A 17,426-nucleotide genomic window follows, 5' to 3' on the forward strand; every position below is an offset into this window, starting at 1 on the left:
CATGCGTGCATGCGGTAATGTAATCACACACCACAGGTGAATGTAGACTAAGGCCAGGAGCTGTGTGTGTGTGTGTGTGTGTGTGTGTGTTCTACTGGTTTCTCCCAGGACTATCATCTAGGGTCCAAGATTAACATTTTGAAGTCTTTCTTTATACCTGGAAAAACTGGGAAAAAAAACTAAAAATAATAAACCGGCCGGCCGAGCAGATGTTTGAATATGAAAGGCAGATTTATTGGCTGCCACCAAAATCTGCCAAATTGTCAAATGTATCCACCATAAGCGCGTGGCTGTGAATGTTGGACCCTGCAAGTGTCACACTTAAAGCAGAAATACATGAGGAGCTCTGAAATGGCTTACCGGTGGTGGAGGAGCGGTGGGGCTGGTGTGCTGAGCTAGGTGAACAGCGCGCTAACTTACACTCCTGTGTGTCCTGTGCTGTATCCTAATCCTACAAACTTTGGTAACCAAGTAACAGGGAACAATGTAATGGGGTTAACCTCCCCCAATTACAAAACACCACACACACACTCACTCTCTCACACATTCACACTCTCTCACACACACATTCACATACACAAACACTCTCTCTCTCACACACACACACACACACACACACACACTACCTCCCAACCATTCAGACTACACTGCAAGACTAAACTTTTCTATTCAGTAGTACTATTCAGTAGTACTAATAACAGCCAATAGGTTATACCGCCATTATAACCCTCCGTTTAGAATGTCCTACAATGTGCCATCAGATATGAGTATGGCTGAATAAACATGCTCAACTAATTTAAAAACACATCATTGATCATATAGTTGGACACTGCGGGCCACTTGAATCACGCGTTGCAGTGAATGCGGCATGCATCCACACTACAGCGTTCAGAAGTGTTCGTCCTCATCCGTCCACGTCCTATGCCAGGTGTCCATTACGCCTCTGAGTGATTAACCTGAAGGCGTAACGGGCGCGACTGGCCACTGGATCCGTGCGCTTTATGGGCAAACCCTGCTTAGCAGGAAATCTAAGACGCTTAGCAAGGCTAACCCCCGCACGACCGTGCAGTGAGCGTCAAAAGATCACAAGGGGAGTCAGGACAGCACATTAAGGAGTAGATCTCCATCTGAAATACGATAGGCCTTAACACATTTTGAAACGAGTCATTCCATTAGATTTTTTTGTGTATATTGTTTTACTTCAAATGGCATAAAAGTGTCGTCTGACAAAAACAGTGGTTCAAATATTTCACAAATATTAAATACTGTACAAAAGGTATAAAGAGGTGTTCCATGTGAGAAATAAAATTCTACTTCCATAAAACGGCAATCGAACCCGGTTCCCGTGGACAGCCATTGTTCTCGGGACACAAAGGAACGCGCTCCGCTCGCCGCGCGCGGAGCTCCACCGTGGGCGCACACGCGTTCCTTTACGCGGACCTTTTCCTTGCAAGCGCGCGGTTAAAAACAAACAAACAAACAAAAATAAATAAACAAAAAAACAAACCAATGTACATGTGCAAAAAAAACGGAAGACAATATTAAGGTACTTCATTCGACTCCCATCAAAACATTGAACGGGCGCGCGCTCCGCTCCCGCGGGGACGCGCGTCGCTTCCCTTGAGTGGATCGCCGGCTCTCGGCCTTTACTTGGCAGCAAGTTCGTGCAAAGAGTCCAAAAAAAAGTGCGGCAGCATCAGCAGCCTTTGAGGTGAGGCAGGGTGGACAGTCGGTCCACCTTCCCGAAGGCAGCGGCGCTCTCGACCCCTTTCAGCCACTCTTTACACTTCCGGACCACCGTCTCGTCCACGTTGCCGTCCTCCTCCTCGTACTCCACGTCGTCGTACTTGTACTGGTCGTTGAGCAGGGAGATCTTCACGATGGCCCTGATGTCCTGCTCCACGTCCTCCAGCCTCGCCAGCGGGGCGTCACGGCCCTTGGACCCGGTGCCGGACCCCCCGTGTCCGTGCGCCTTCTTGGACGGGAAGATCCGCCGGTGCCGCAGGTCCGTGGAGGCCAGGCAGCACTTCTGCTGCTTGGCCAACATCTGCTTCTCCAGGTTCCGCTTCTGGATCACCAGGATGGCCTCGGGCGTCAGGCTGAGGCTGAACTGGATCTCCTTCTCCGCCCCGGTGGCGGTTGGTTGGTTCGTGCGTCCCAGGGAGCCGCGCGAGGACTGCTTGCTGCACCCCCGCGCGGTGGTGGACTCCATGGAGCTGGAGCGCGTGACGACCCCGCACGAGTCCTGGGACTTGGACACGGGGAGCCACGAGCACTTGGTCCGCTCCTCCTGCGCCAAGGCGGGCTGCCGTGTGGGGCTTTTGGTCTTCTGCTGCTGGGATGACTTCCGTCCCAGGTTCCTCAGGTTGGCGGCGGGCCACGACCTGGTGAACTTGTCCTTCTCGGACTTGGGCTTCTCCTCCGCTCCGGGTTTGAGCGCGAGCGCCGAGGTCGGAAGGGGCACCGCGTTGGTTTTCTTTTTCCGGAACAGATCCCGACCAGGTGACGTGATCCTCTGGTGGAGGTTAATGGGTGGGAAAGGCATCGTTACGAACGACCAGAGTCGAGGAGTGAATCGTAAAGTGCGGATGGAGATCGCACCGGTCCGTACAAAGCGACGAGTATCCTCCGTACGGGCATCATCCAAATCCTAATGCGCGTCGCACCCTGCACCTGTTGTCCGCTGGAATTCAACTGGAGCGCTGGTGCCCAGCCGCCTCTTTATAGCGTCGGGCAGGGGGCGGGGCCAGGATGCACAGGCGGCGGAACAAAGCCATAAACACACGCGCACACACATGGACCGAGGGATGCCTTTAATTACCCTGACGGATGGAGAAATATTTAGCGGGAATTCGGATGGATCGTTTTTTGATCGATGGGTTTTCTTTTCATGAACACAAATAATAATAATAATAATAGTACAACTAAACACAAATGATATCATTTTTTTTGTTAAATATTGCTATCTTTCAACGGTCTGACTTACATCCGAACAATAGCCTATGTCTAAAATAGTGCGACATATTTTAATGCTACCAATTTGCTTCAAGAGATATATTATATATTCTATGAGGCTTTTGCCTAGGCCTACTTCAAGCTCCAATAGCCATTTAATATAACAAATAATGCAAATCCACATCCACCACCTAAAAGGCCTGCGATACAGAACAGTCACCTGTTTGCTCCCGGTGATGTTGTAGGTCTGCCTGTGACATGAAACAAATTTATAGTTGTATTAGACGTATTAGGCCTACATATTTCTACTAACCTACTGAAGAGTACTAGGCTACTTGTTGTGTATGGAGGGTTAATACTAAACCCATGGTCGTTTTTGTATAATAGGTAGGCCTACTTCCAATAAGTGTGTTGGCTGTTTCATTTACGCAACCAACGCAGAACTGAATAAGTCACGATTAGAGGCGACAGATTGCATCAGGCTAAATTAATTATCTTTATCTCTCTTCTCTTCATACTGTCATGCGCAGCAGAACGTATGGCTTCCGACTCGTTGTTTTGGGAAAACAAAACTAATCCCTCCCGCCTCCCCTCTTCCGCGATACAGTCGCAGAATGGTTTGATCCCTCCAGATTACTGCGACGCTAATATTGCGAGCTGAGGATTTGTCGGCTGGTTGAAGAACTAGCAGGGAAAGAAGATTTTGCTCAAGCTAATCCACTATCACATTATACATCCTGCTGGCGGTTTGGCTTGAGGGGTGTGTTGGCGGGGGGGGGGGGGGGGGGGGGGGGGGGGGGGGCGGGGGATACACGAGATTCCATTACAAGATTTGGTGAATGAGCCTAATCACATGTTGCCATCCTGGAGGTGGACCAGAATGAATCCCGGGGTTATAACCCGTGTGGGGATTTAGTAGCGGTCTGTTGTGACCGTGCAGAGCTAAAAGGACACATATGACCGTAGCTTCTTAATCCACCGCTAGCCTGAACGTTAACAGTAAGCGGAGGTCAAGATGGTAGCGGAGACCCCTGGGTGAGGTAAGTGTGAGGCGGTTCTCTCTCTCTCTCTCTCACTCCGTCTCATTAGCATAATGGAAAGTGTGTCATGCGCTGGGAACACCGATGATGGTGGGCGGGGGAGGGGATGCTTCCTCCTGGAGGTTGTCATGACAACCGCATCCTCAGAGGCTGTAAGCTAATGCCGGCGCGATGCAGAGGGGAAACCGGGCATCCTTGTGTTACTGGGTCACGTCCGTGTCAGGTTTGCTTACGAAAGCAGAAATGACCCAAGTTGTTTTTTCGACATATGATTGGAAAATCATATGTGATTGGAAAAATAATAAGATTGAGATAGAGAGAGTAATGAGATTCACGTGTCTGGGGTAGATGCTGGGGGGAGAGGAGCTTTATTGACGTACACACACATACAACAGTGCTCACTAACAAAACATTGTGTGCCTCTGTGGCTGAGGATAAACTCCCTCTGTGTTTCTGAAATGATGCATTTGTTTATGAACTGTTGATGAACGGAGCAAGGCACCATCACCTGTAGGGAAGATGGAATATAAGACTATCCCACACTATCCTCTTTTAATAGTTTTATCTTTCAATGATGTACTAAACAACCACTCTTTTACATACGTGTCTATGCTTAAGTATTGGTCAAAATATGATGTATTGTTTCACCGTGAATGGGGAAATAATGAGTCCCACTGTCAAGTATGTACATTTTGATCCAAAACACTGACAAAAGCTTTTTCGTGAAACAAAAGGGTGCCAAAAATATGGATATCAACATTAATGAAACTTCCCTGCACGGCAAATGTATAAAATGCTCAAGAAAACAAGCATATAAATAATAAGGAGTGTTAAAATCTCTAATCTTATACCAGGATGAATACATTGGTCAGAAAGTGTTATATCATGGTTGCAGGCGTGGATATATCTCCTAATTCAGTGACTTAAGGAAGAACTCACAGTAAAGTTAAGGATTTTAAAGAGAAACGATTTGGAAAAACAAAACAAAAACATTCTATAATACAAAGTCCACTATGCGGGGTACACAGTGGGGCTGCCGTCCTCAGCTCAGTTTCTCGGGACAGGCCTCCTGCTCCTCTGTCCTTTAACTCAGGCAGGTCGTGAAGCACTTCATCACAGCGTCTCTGTGCAGGAAGCCAAACAGAAATTGGAAAGAAAAAAGGTGAACGGTGGAATAGACCCCGGCTGGAAATGGCTCGTTTCTAAACACACACACACACACCATGCGCCGTTTGCAGTGAGGCGTACGTAACCCCCGGCGACACATCCAGCATGCGCTCCCCCTTGTTATTGGCCGGCTCGGGGCGGGGCACGTTATGAATTACTAAGTGTGTTTTGACTGAGCTGAGGGGGGGTTGGGGGGGGGGGGGGGAGGAGGAGAGGGAGGCACCGCATGCTTAGAAAGCAGTGGTGGCTTGACTGTCCAGGTACTGCCTGTTGAGGGGAGAGGAGGAGGAGGAGGAGGAGGAGGAGAGGGTGGGGGGATGTGATGCACGGCGGTCGCCACGGCAACCAAGGGAAAAACCTCCTGGCCTACCCGGCTCCGGCGCCGTATCGCCGGCGGCATGTTGCTATGCAGACTTTTCCTTTTTTTTTTTTTTTTTTGGCTGCTGCCCTCAAATGCTGTGTGGAGGAGGGCGGAAACGCCGTCAAGGTTAAGAGGGAGGAGAGGTGTGGGGGAGGTGGTGGGAGGGATAGGGGGGAGGGGGGGAATCACAGCCCTGCCTTAGACATGGAGAGAAAGAGAGGGAGGGTGGGTTGATGAGACCTCTCCTCTGCCTGCACCCTCACTGCCTTCCCTTCCCCCCCCCCCTCCCTCCGCTCTGCTCCGATTGGTCTACCTCGCTCATTCATATCGTAGGCGACACACTGACTCACGCTGACACACACACACACACACGCTGACACACACACACACACACACACACACACACACACACACACACTTTGCTTTCACACCCAAATCGGATGCCTCGTTGTTCCTCCTCTGAATTAGCAGTGTGAATAAAGAACCACTCTGCGTGGGTTTCCTGTGCTGATTGAACACAGGATGCCCCCCCCCCCATCCCCCTGCCTCCTGCGGGGTACCCAGAGCAGGCAGGGGGAGCCAGGGGCCCGGCCGGCCCAGAGAGCGGCTCCACAGAGCGGACCGCCAGGTAGCAGTCACTAGCGGATCACCTGCGGGGGGGCCGGGTGGGGCGGGGTGGGGGGGGGGCAGATAGCCGGTTGTCAGGGTGACTGGGGGTCAAATAAACACCCCCGAAAATTACTAACTTGCGTCTTAAAACACGCTTTATAATCCGATCCTCAACAAAATGAAAAAAATGGATTAAAGCAAAGAGGATTAGGAGGGAGGGAGGGGCCGTGTGTGTGTGGGGGGGGGTCATTTGTTGATGGGCGACCAAAACAACACATGACCACACGTCACCGAAGGGGGTTCGGCAGCAACTGGGGAAAAATAAATGCCACGTGTTTTATGGCACAACGGTGGGTTTCGGTCCGAGCACAACGTTTGGCCACGAGCAGCGGCGTGTCTGTCGTCTGGCCGGTCGGGTTGTGGTCGTCAGGTTCGGGGGTGGGGTTTGGGGGGGGGGGGGGGGGGGCCAGCGGTGTGTAGCCGTGGGGGGTCTCAGCTGTCAGGATGGATTATCAGGTCGCCCCCGTGCACAAGGCACTTTGCCTTGGAGAAGGTGGGGTGGTGGGGGGTCACCCCAGGGCCGTCGGAGCGTCACACCCAATGAGAAACAGGGAGGACGTCCACAGCTGGAAAACAACATCACAAGCCCCTCCCTCTCCATTTGGCACTTAGCTCTGGGGGGGGGGGTCGTGGTGCTGCGGCATATGGCTTTGTGTTGAAAAAAAATAACTGAGCAATCAATAACCCCATGAACCCAATGACATTTTAGGGGGGGGGGGGGGGGGTTGTGAAATAATAAAATCCCACATTTTGGTTGTGTGTCCTATGATAGGTAGTAGACATCATATCGCCCAAGCCCGGATACAGCAGAGTATTTACTTTGGGTAAAAACACTTATTGTCCTATAACCACCACTTAACCGGGCGGTCCATTGTGTGTTCCTTGTTGGTCCATTGTGTGTTCCTTGTTGGTCCATTGTGTGTTCCTTGTTGGTCCATTGTGTGTCCGGGGGAACAGTGGCTTCTGTGGCATAACGCACGTCCGTGCGTTATGCCACAGAAGCCACTGTTCCCCGAGACACGGGCCCCACACGGAGAGCAGGGCTTCCAGCGGCACCACCGGGACGGCGGGGGACAACAAGCCCCCGTGTGTGTAGCGCAGAGAGGGGGGGCGGGATTAGCGCCATATGGTGGAGACCAACAGCAGTTTCGAGGTAAATCAAAACATGTTGTTTTGCGCGGTGGTCAGTGGCGTCGTCATCGCTTGTGTGTGTGTGTGTGTGTGTGTGTGTGTGTGTGTGTGTGTGTGTGTGTGTGTGTGTGTGTGTGTGTGTGTGTGTGAGCTTAGCCATGCAGCAGAACGTGAGTGAGGACTAACGCTGTGGGAAGATTAAAACAACCTTTGCCTTCTCTCTCTCACACACACACACACACACACACACACACACACACACACACACACACACACACACACACACACACACACACACACACACACACACACACACACACACACACACACACACACACACACACACTTTCCGATTGTTTCCTTACCTGGCAAATGGAATGTACGAGATGCCGTACCTGAAGAGAAAGAGATCAATAATGAGAAGTCAGGGCAATTTAGATTGGCAGTTTTGTAAAAAAAACAAAAAACGGTTTAATTACAGTCAATATAATAATAATAATAATATAATAATACCCCCCAAACACAATTACAACATTGGAGTCGAGTTGATTCTCTTCCAATGAAAGGTTGTTGTATACAATATAAATATAAATAAAATGTTAACGATAAATCAACGTAATATTTCATCAACATAACTCAAGGTGTCCAGAAGATCATTAGAGCAACTTTACACATTCCAGGACCGGGCCATGACACAGACCTCACCGTGCAGCCAAACCAACCAACGCACAGACCAAAGCAAGGCCAGCCAAACTCAGCTGCAACGCTCAAGAACTGTCTTACAGGGCGCCGATCACAGGGAGAGGAACTGGGCACAGAATCTGCACCATCTCAAAAATGTGCGGAATTCATGGCGGAAGCCGAATGATAAGCCTGAGGGCTCTTTCTGGGAAGGGAATACAATCTCATGTGCTCTCGCCCGGCCAGGACGGACTCTCCCAGCCACACACTGCTCCGACTGACAAGCAGTCGAAGACAGAGGGAAAGGGCATTCTTGCTCTTGCCCTTTGGTCCCAGGCCAGCTGATTGGCCATAGAAGGAGTGATTAGGAGGTTCACCCATGGCATTCCATCAGGAGTTGTTGGAATGCGTCTCAATCAGGAAATGAAGCGTTGAGGTAGAAAAGTCGTATTCCCTCGTCATGTGGTCTTCTAGCTTTGGCGTTGTGTGGGGCCGACTGTTGGTTGTTTCTACTCATCCATCACATGACCTGCCGAGTTTGGCGGGGAGGGGGGGGGGGGGGGGGGGGTCCAGTCCCATGGACTCAAACCAAACACAATCCCTGGGTGAGTCCTGTGCAAATACACCCGGATTTAAAAGGAACACACTAGATGGGCTGACCCACAAACAAAAGACATTTCGGTCTCGGTGTGGCGACCTTACCCCCCCCCCCCCCAGGGTCAGTCCTCAGGTGGGGCTTCCTGCCGGCCAGCGAGACCCACTCGTTGTGTGCGCCGTGATGGAGTGAGTCACCTGTGACCCGGGGATTACAAAAGGTCATCCTTCTGCGTGTCCCGGGTTCACCTCAAGGCCAATCCACCAGGAAGCCTAAAGTCAGCGCGGAGGTCTCACGACTGACCAACCCCTCTGATTGGACAGGATAAGCCTGCCTGCTGTTGTTGTTGATTGGTCAGCAAAAACAAAAAGGGAAGACGCAAACCTTTTTCGACTGCTCATAGAAATGTGTATGGCGTACGTGTAAAAAAATTGACACATTTAAAACAAATTTACATTTTGTTTTTTGACGACGTTTTGACTTTTGCCCACGCCTTAAATTACACATCCAACTCCTAGCCCCCTGAAACAGTTGTCGGTTAAGTGCTGCAGGATTTGGCTCAGCAGCACGCGCCCAGGGCAGTAAATCAGCTTAGGTGGCCGTCAGCTGGCTCACGTCAACCCCTATTGACATGGAGCTCAGGGCGGAGGCAGCTGGCCCGCGGGCCTAAGCCCACTCGTGTGAGAATATGCCTCGATTGGAAGAGGTGTGAGCGATTACAACCCTTTTGCCCACAGTGTCATGGTAGTAGAGAAGAGGTCACTGGAAACTTACCATGTCATCGCCAAAAACTGCAGAATACAGAAGATGATGGCCAGTAGATTCTTTTTCCACTGTACGAAAGAGAGATTGAAAAGTTAAGACGAGACGTTATGTGACATCGCTTCGTGGTATGGGATAGTACGTGTCAATGCGTGTACTTACCCAAAATGCTGCACATAGTGTTAAGACAAGGCAGAGCTAGGGAAGGGAAAATGGTCAAGGGTTAGTTCACATCGTTAAATAACGATAACGTTCCTGTAGTGCTTTTGTATCCAGATTGTTTTTGTGAGATGCACAGGTGCTCCTCTCTACAAACAAAAATGGCATTTGGTATATGGCCCTCAAAGTGCTAAAACAAGTAAAAATCGAACCATAAAAGTTCTCAAAATAAACGTGAATTCTACTTGCACAAACAACGCCAATTTGCCTCATTCGCTCGAGTTTAAATATTTGAACGTTGAAGTGAATTTCGCTTGATGCTGAATCACTTGCACGCTTTTGGTGTGAACGCACCTCTAACTAACCTGTCCAAGGTATTAGGAGACTAATATTTGCTTTGTCTGATCTTAATTTCTTGGGTTATTACATTTTTTTTTTTTATCTTGTCGGCCCAAGTAGCATACATGCTGATCCGCTCTGCGGTAAAGCCTTGCATTCCAAAACGTCTCTGTCTTGATCTCTGCTTCACTGGTCAACAGGCAACCTTTCTCATCCTTATGGTTACCGCTAATCTTTTAAACACCGCAATTCAGTAGAATATTCCACCCCTGCAACCCCCCCACCATTCAAAGAATGGCACGTCTCTGGAGTATTATCACACAAACAGTGGGATCCATTGTCTGGTATCCAAGTGTCCATTATTTGCTCCATTGTGGATACAAAGTTGAGGCAGGGCAGAGTACAGAGTTTCCATGACAACACAAGTGTGCAAATGGCCATGTGAGTGACATGTGGGCCCTGGAATGCAGTTGATCCCAGATGTACGTGGACACCACGACGACCATGTCCCGTGCATCGGTAACCTAGCGATGCACTTCAGATCGGTTGGGACGTCTCCACACACTTCTAAGGCTTCTAACCCGCTTGGATATGGTTCCCTCTGCATTCTCTAAACGTGGTGAGGATCCGTTATAAACCGGTCTGTCCGCTCACTAATACCCGTTAGTCAGCAGCAGACTATGCTATTGGAAAGGAGTGTTCATGCCCGCAGCTGATTAACAAGCTGGTTTCTTACAAACGTTGTCATTCAGCCGCCATTTCACATATTGAGGAAGAAGCCAGCCAACGCGGTATGGGAACTCTACGGTGACTGGATAGCACCAGCTCACTTGCGTTAGAAACAGCCATTGTTTTCAGTCATTACATTTACCAACTACAGGTTGCGTGGGTTTTTCATTTTACGGTTACATTGCAACTGTAGAAGGCCTCAGACTTGTAGGGCCTGGCGTTTATAATAGCATGCAAAAATAGATAACAGAATTGACTGTAAACTGAGTGGCACTGATAACACAAAAGGAGGCCACACCCATGTATAGTTGAGTGCAGGTTATTATTCAAAGTTTACCATACAGTTCAACCCAAAGCACAAATGAATGAATGAATGAATGAGAAAATGTAATTACCAGCATGACAATGGTGGCAATCAGTCTTGTTGGTTCAAACATGCGTTTGAGTTGTTTGAATGGTCCCATTAGAAAACAGGTGCTTTGGGCAAAAACACAACAGAGAAAGGTGTTCACAAATTCACATCGACTAACAAAAAAGGTTCAAAAGCTGCATTGGAGTGGGTTTCTCCACAAACAAAACGGTTGTTACAGTTAATGCAATCCCAGCGCTCCTTCAAACATCACACACAAAACCTGGTTAACAACGCGCACATACACGTCCCTAACAATCTCAAAAGGCTAAAAATCGTTCATCTTTAAATCCCCACACAACGGTGACACATTCTGGGGCGCTTGACGTAACCCCCCCCCCCGATGCGCTGGTCGCTCAGGCCGCTGGTGGGCCCCTGACGTCGTCTCACACACACACACACACACACACACACACACACACACACACACACACACACACACACACACACACACACACACACACACACACACACACACACACACACACACACACACACACACACAATGTCCTTTCACACGGACAGCACCGGGGCCTTGCGAGCGAGCGTGCGGGGGCGAGCTCACTGCTGATGGGTAGGCAGCAGTGAGGGGGCTGTGTGAGTGAGTGGCGTCACTTCTGCAACAAGTGCACCCTGACAGCCTGGAGCCCCCCCGCCCCCCCCATTGGTTGCCCAGCACCCAGTGGGTGGAACGCAGCAATGCCATCCACTACCAGGATGCTGCTGCTGCCGGAACCGCCGCTACCACCCAAGACAAAGACTAATTTAAGACCCCGACGTCACCGCTGACATCACACCCAGCACTTTATCACAGCAGTGCCCACTGTGGTGACGCTCGTGTGAAGCTAGTTGTTAATTCTTCATTTGTGTGTAATATATATATATATATATATATATATATATATATATATATATATATATATATATATATATATATACACACACACACACACACACACACACACATATTTATATACATATATATATATACACATACGAATGGGACACAGCAATATATATATTATTTATACAAACAAAAGAATGAATAATTAACAACGAGCTTAACGTGTCCGTCACCACAGCTCCTTGACTAAAGATGTCAGGGGAAGTCCTTTAATGGGGCTGTCGCCTCATTTGTGATCTGATCTCCCTAATGTCCCACAGGTCGTGTTAGGAAAAGAACCAGGCTCGTACTTTGGAATACATTGCAAAACCACATCGTCTCAAACGCTTAACAAAATACCTTAAGACTAGAAGGTGGTGATTTCAAGTTGAATGTGGTTTTCAAAAGATGACGTTGAATAAACACTAAAAAAAGACCAGAGTACAGGCTCTGACACTGAACACAGAACCAAACAACGCGAACCGTAACCCTGGGCTCTGAAAACAGCAGATGACTCACTTTGCTTCTCTCATCGCTACACATATTGACACAGGACACCTCAATACAAAGAGATCGCCCCCAAGAGTTGGAATCAATACCTTTGCAAGGTAATTGTCTAGTGATAAAACTAGTATTGTTTCAATGGCATTTTAAGCAATGAGATCAAACTCAGGTTGGTTATGCCAATATAGTGTTACTTCAAAGTGCTACCATGTCCAGAGGCTTTATTCCCTAAAGGGCTTCTGTAGCTCATTATTTTTTACCCTACATTGATCCAGCTTATCCATCCATTGTTCTGTATGCATAGGTGTGGAGGAGGCAGGATATATATTTATTCTACTTTGTTTAAGAATGCTTGATTCTGATTGGCTGGATGTAAAAAAAAAAAAAAAGGAGAGAGAAAGAGAGAGAGAGAGCGAGAGAGCGAGAGAAAGAGAAAGAGAAAGAGAAAGAGAAAGAGAAAGAGAGAGAGAAAGAGAAAGAGAAAGAGAGAGATTTATAAATAAATCATCACTATATACTACACATTTGTAGTAGTATATAGACTGGCTAAATCCCCATAAAGCCTCCATAACTTTAGTTAATGGCATATGCGATGTACATATAAAATAATGTATCAAAACCAAAGGTGACCAGAATGACGTGCGCCAAACACTGCATTACTGTAGGTCAGTCACAGGACTGGAGTCAAAGGGTCATCAGTGCAGCTTACCTGGAAAGTGCAGCGATGTTTCCTATTGTGTAGAAGACAGCAAACAGTTTAATCCCACCTGGGAGGAACAGCAATGCTGAGCCCTGGCAAAAACACAGAAGATTTTGGTCGGCTGACTGGAAACACATTCACCGAGGTAGGCCCATGTATAACATGATAGCTCCTTGTCATGTTGACTAAATTAACTGGCTACATTTACATTTAGGGCATTTGGCAGACGCTTTCAACAAAAGCGACTTACACACATTCACACATGGATGGCGAAGTCAACTACGCAAGATGACGGCAAGCTCGTCAGGGACACTTCGACGCTAGGAGGAGCCGGGGATCGAACTAGCAACCTTCGGTTTACAAGTCAACCAGCTCTACCTCCTGATTACATGTTTCGGCAGTTATCGTTTTGTTTCCCATAGATAGGGGCACCCCTAGTGTGAGAGGAGTGAGAGAGGTCTGATGCTAAGACGATGGGTAATTGCTACTAACACATTTACTCAAGGGAAAGTAAACGTACAGCTATTAAAACATTCACTCAAGTAGAAACCAGCTCAGTACAAAAGCACTCAGAAATATTACTGAAAAAGGTCCTCAAGATATGGCCTGGGATGTTGTAATCTTCCTCAGATCTGTATTTGTATAAACATAGACAATAATGAATTGTATATGGGATTAGAAAACCCTTGTGCAAATATGTTAGCACAGCTGAAAACTGGTGAATAAAAGTGTGAGTTTTCATGGAAAACATGAAATTGTCTGGGTGACCCCAAACTTTTGAGTGGTAGTGTACATTTCATCACAAACTGCTGAGACACAGGAAATGATGGAGCAGAACTGTTTTGAAATGGCTGACCCATGTTGCCATGTTCAAGGTAGGTGTCAGATACAACTGGGTAGTTAAATTCCCTTATTTCACGTAAATTCACTGTTCTTACAAACCGCTCTTGATTTAAACGTATTTAAAATTATTTAAATGAATAATGTACAAATCAAAGGGCAAAAAAAACGTTTTATTGTCTCAAACTACAAAAATAATAGATTTGAAAATAATTGATTAAGTGCAACTCTTTACAAAAATGTGTCCGTCACTGTGAAGCAAAAAAAAACACTTAACATTTGTAACATTCAGGAAGAATGCAACAACAACAACAACAACAAAAATCAATGAATTCCATAAGCACAACAGGTGCTTAAAAATAAAACAAGTTTCTATTAAGAACACTACAGCTACAACCCACAGGAAACGTGCTGTCGATGTGGTTGCGACATCAGAGGGAAACCGGGTGGACACACGCGACATTACAAAGGACATGGACATGCAAAACATCCCCCATCAACCCGAGACAGACACTCCCAGTCCCTCACCAGTATGGAGCAGAGGACGCCGGCGGCGAAGCAGATGACAAACCATTTCACCCTGGTGCTGTAGTTGAGCGTGGAGCCGTCCAGGATCTGCACACAACAATCAGAGGATGTTACGGGGGCAAGACGTGCAAGCCCACCAGGACCTGAGCCTTCCGTAAATAGGGGGAAGTGTGGAGCCCGTGTTTATAATGTTTCTAGTGGAAAAGGCCCCCCCCCTCCCGCCACCACCCGTACACCCCCTGCATACTTCACACACACACACACACACACACACACACACACTAGTGTCTGTCTATATTCGAAAGTCTGTTTCCTAAACCACGTGTGCTATAACCCCGTTGGACATAAGAGGCATAAGAGACACTTGTGAGGAACTAGGCAGGAAACGACAACACTGACACAATGCAACACATGCATGTTGCTTCTTCACTTTCGGGTTTCTTAGGAGTTAATTAACAAAAAAAGATCATGAAAGAAATACAAAATCATTACTTCCAAATCTTACCTCCTCTGCTCCTGCTCCAGGTGAAAGCGTGCAAAAGGTACCAACACACACATTTAGTGCATCACTGTTAGGTCAATCAATATAACTTATGGTGTTACTGTTATCTCATCTAAAACAACCACAGTGTGACACCAAAGAGGAAGCACGTGACAGCTTTCATCAGGAGTCATTGCAGATGTATGCAATGCTCCTTATTCAGTACGGTTAATACCATACTTGAGTTAACCTTACGTCTCAAACCCAAAAAAACGACTGTTAACATGCAAATCATTGACTATATTAACGATAACCGTCACCACCCTGACATAAGGATTACCTGCGTGAGCCCCGACTCCTCGTTGTCTTCTTGTCCGCTGAGCACACGACGCAGCTTGTCCATGGTCGAGACGGAGCCGGACAATGTTGTTGTTGTGTTTTCCGCTGATCTCTATGTGCTTGTCACCTAAAGCGCTTCGTTTTGTTCTAATTAACTTTGAGTAAAGTGTGTCTGGCTGACTACGGACTGGTTTCCGGGCTGGTCCGGGCGGAAGTTTCACGCTGACGTCAGTAGAAAACAGACGGGACGTCCCCGGGACGCGCTCCGTGGGCACCGCCGCGATACGGGGCGTGTCTCCACCCCGGGCGTGCCTGTGAGTAGGAGGGGCTTCAGTATCACCTCGTTGCATTGGTCGCGGCGAATGTCCTTCAAGTCTTTGGGGGCGGTTCGATATTTACACTAACGCACGCCATTGGCGTTCTCCAAAACTGGGATTGGCTGCCGGAAGAAGAGCCGCGTTATATCAAGGTTTGGTCCATGCCTCTTGTATAATATGCCTCTTTTATAATGCACCCATAATGCGTTGTACACAAGGAGGTGACAATGAAAATAAATGTCAGTTTTATTTTTATTTAAAAAGAATATCGTGCACAAGCAACCCATGCCTAATAAAGTTGAGGTAACCGATTGGATTCTTAAAGACTTCCCCCGCTTAATTTCCAGGGGCTTGAACTGCAAACAAGTGAGGAGGAGATCACCGACGCGACCCCCCCTATCATCCTATTAACAGGATCCTGTCCAACCGTGGGCAGTCATATGACCTTCCCACGGGATGCTCCACTCAGTCACATGTTTACTGTTCACTCACACGCTGAGAATTCATGATCAAATATCGGATAATGTTATGGACACTGTTGCATCCGTAAGGATGTATGTGTAGATGACAGTGAAATTATATCAAAGCAATGCCATGACTTCTGTCTTGGCATTCAGGATACTCTGTCGGTGTGAGTTAACTAGAGTGAGCTCATAATGGTTAATGGGGTGAGATATAAGTTGATCATCATATGTGGTTTAATTCGAATTTCTCCATTCCTAAATGCATGCTAAATGTAAAGAAAAAAAACAACAACTAGCACCGGCCTCTTAGTTTGAGTGTAATTTAGTGTGGGCCGTATTCCACTTCATGTTGTGATGGAGATCCAGTTCGGCCTCAAACTGACAAAGCAAAGGGCCACGTGTAATTGTGTGAGATAGGCCTATCTCCTACCGATGATGAAGTTTGCCTCCCAAAGAGGCGTCGCTGACAGACAGGCTGGGTTCTGTGGTAATGGCGCCATCTAATGGACATACCGGCAAATGTTTGATGAGGTCAAAAAAAGGTAAGGAAAATGACGGCCGAGTTTGTCACACGACGCCACAAACACATGCAGTCATTTATAATTCGATGTGACGAATTTTGGTATGAAAGTGATCAGCGGATTCCAAAATCCTGTCACAAAATTTGTGCGCAGCAGTTTGATTTAATCCGTACAAGCAGTTGTCATAAGGATCTCTCCAGTGATTTGACTGTGCCCGACAAAGATAAATAAAAGCTTACCAAGACTTCATTATCAAGACCTCACTGCTATCCCATCGTCGGTGAAGGTGTGGATGAAAGCGCACCATTGCATTCCTATGATGAGAGAGCCAGAGCTATTTAGAGATAACTTCAAGTAGGCCTACCTATTGGATCATATTATTTTATTTTATCTCTCTAAATAGCTCCGGTGAGAGGTACCCTTACAGAAGAAGTTGAAAGGCATCATTTTCATTTAACTATCACATCAACTATCGAGCAACATCGCCTTCAATAAACATCCATAGGCCTACTATAACAAAATAAGCCTATGCAGACACTCAAACTTGCTTTGCAAAGGATTTGTTTATTTCTAAATGACGATGACATTCTTTCAAGACAGCTGTCAAGATATTTTTATTGCAGATAAATCTTCAAGCAGGAGGATACACAGTAAAATACAAAGGCCCTGTCCCAATTCTTCCCCTTCCCTATAGATTTGAGCCCTTACCCTAGATTTTGCGCGTTCCCGCGAAGGGGTAGGGATTAGGCTTTCTGCTCATTGATGCCGACAGGTAGGCTGTGAACATCAGGGACTGTTAGGCTACGTCATCATCCTTCTAATAAATAAATACTTTGAGGTGCTGCGGGATTC

General features: G+C 47.4%; 2 protein-coding genes across 2 annotated transcripts; both read right to left on the reverse strand.

Moving 5' to 3' along the window:
* Window positions 1-1,696: 1,696 nt before the first annotated feature.
* prr18 (proline rich 18) lies at window positions 1,697-2,545 on the reverse strand (the record flags this gene model as incomplete). The annotated part of the gene is made up of 1 exon (XM_084470065.1): window positions 1,697-2,545. One exon carries the CDS (start codon window positions 2,543-2,545, stop codon window positions 1,697-1,699), a length of 849 nt encoding a protein of 282 aa, XP_084326191.1.
* A 1,799-nt stretch (window positions 2,546-4,344) lies between these two features.
* On the reverse strand, window positions 4,345-15,537 carry sft2d1 (SFT2 domain containing 1). The gene is made up of 8 exons (XM_084470467.1): window positions 15,274-15,537; window positions 14,453-14,539; window positions 13,094-13,176; window positions 10,984-11,065; window positions 9,524-9,559; window positions 9,374-9,432; window positions 7,689-7,718; window positions 4,345-5,119 (listed from the first exon to the last, which is right to left on the reverse strand). The coding sequence occupies exons 1-8, from the start codon at window positions 15,334-15,336 to the stop codon at window positions 5,080-5,082; spliced, it is 480 nt and encodes a 159-aa protein (XP_084326593.1). The 5' UTR covers window positions 15,337-15,537; the 3' UTR covers window positions 4,345-5,079.
* Window positions 15,538-17,426: the final 1,889 nt, after the last annotated feature.

This window comes from Micromesistius poutassou (assembly GCF_964030765.1).
Source record: "Micromesistius poutassou genome assembly, chromosome: 7".
In the NCBI taxonomy this organism is placed as follows: Eukaryota; Metazoa; Chordata; class Actinopteri; order Gadiformes; family Gadidae; genus Micromesistius; species Micromesistius poutassou.

What these genes read in the sequence shown, in the direction of transcription:
- sft2d1 (XM_084470467.1), bottom strand. Translation starts at nt 15,336, where the DNA reads ATGGACAAGCTGCGTCGTGTGCTCAGCGGACAAGAAGACAACGAGGAG. An exon ending in AACATCGCTGCACTTTCCAG is followed by an intron (nt 11,066 to 13,093) that starts GTAAGCTGCACT and finishes TTTTGCCCAAAG; the next exon opens with CACCTGTTTTCTAATGGGAC. An exon ending in CAGTTTTTGGCGATGACATG is followed by an intron (nt 7,719 to 9,373) that starts GTAAGTTTCCAG and finishes CTTTCTCTTCAG; the next exon opens with GTACGGCATCTCGTACATTC.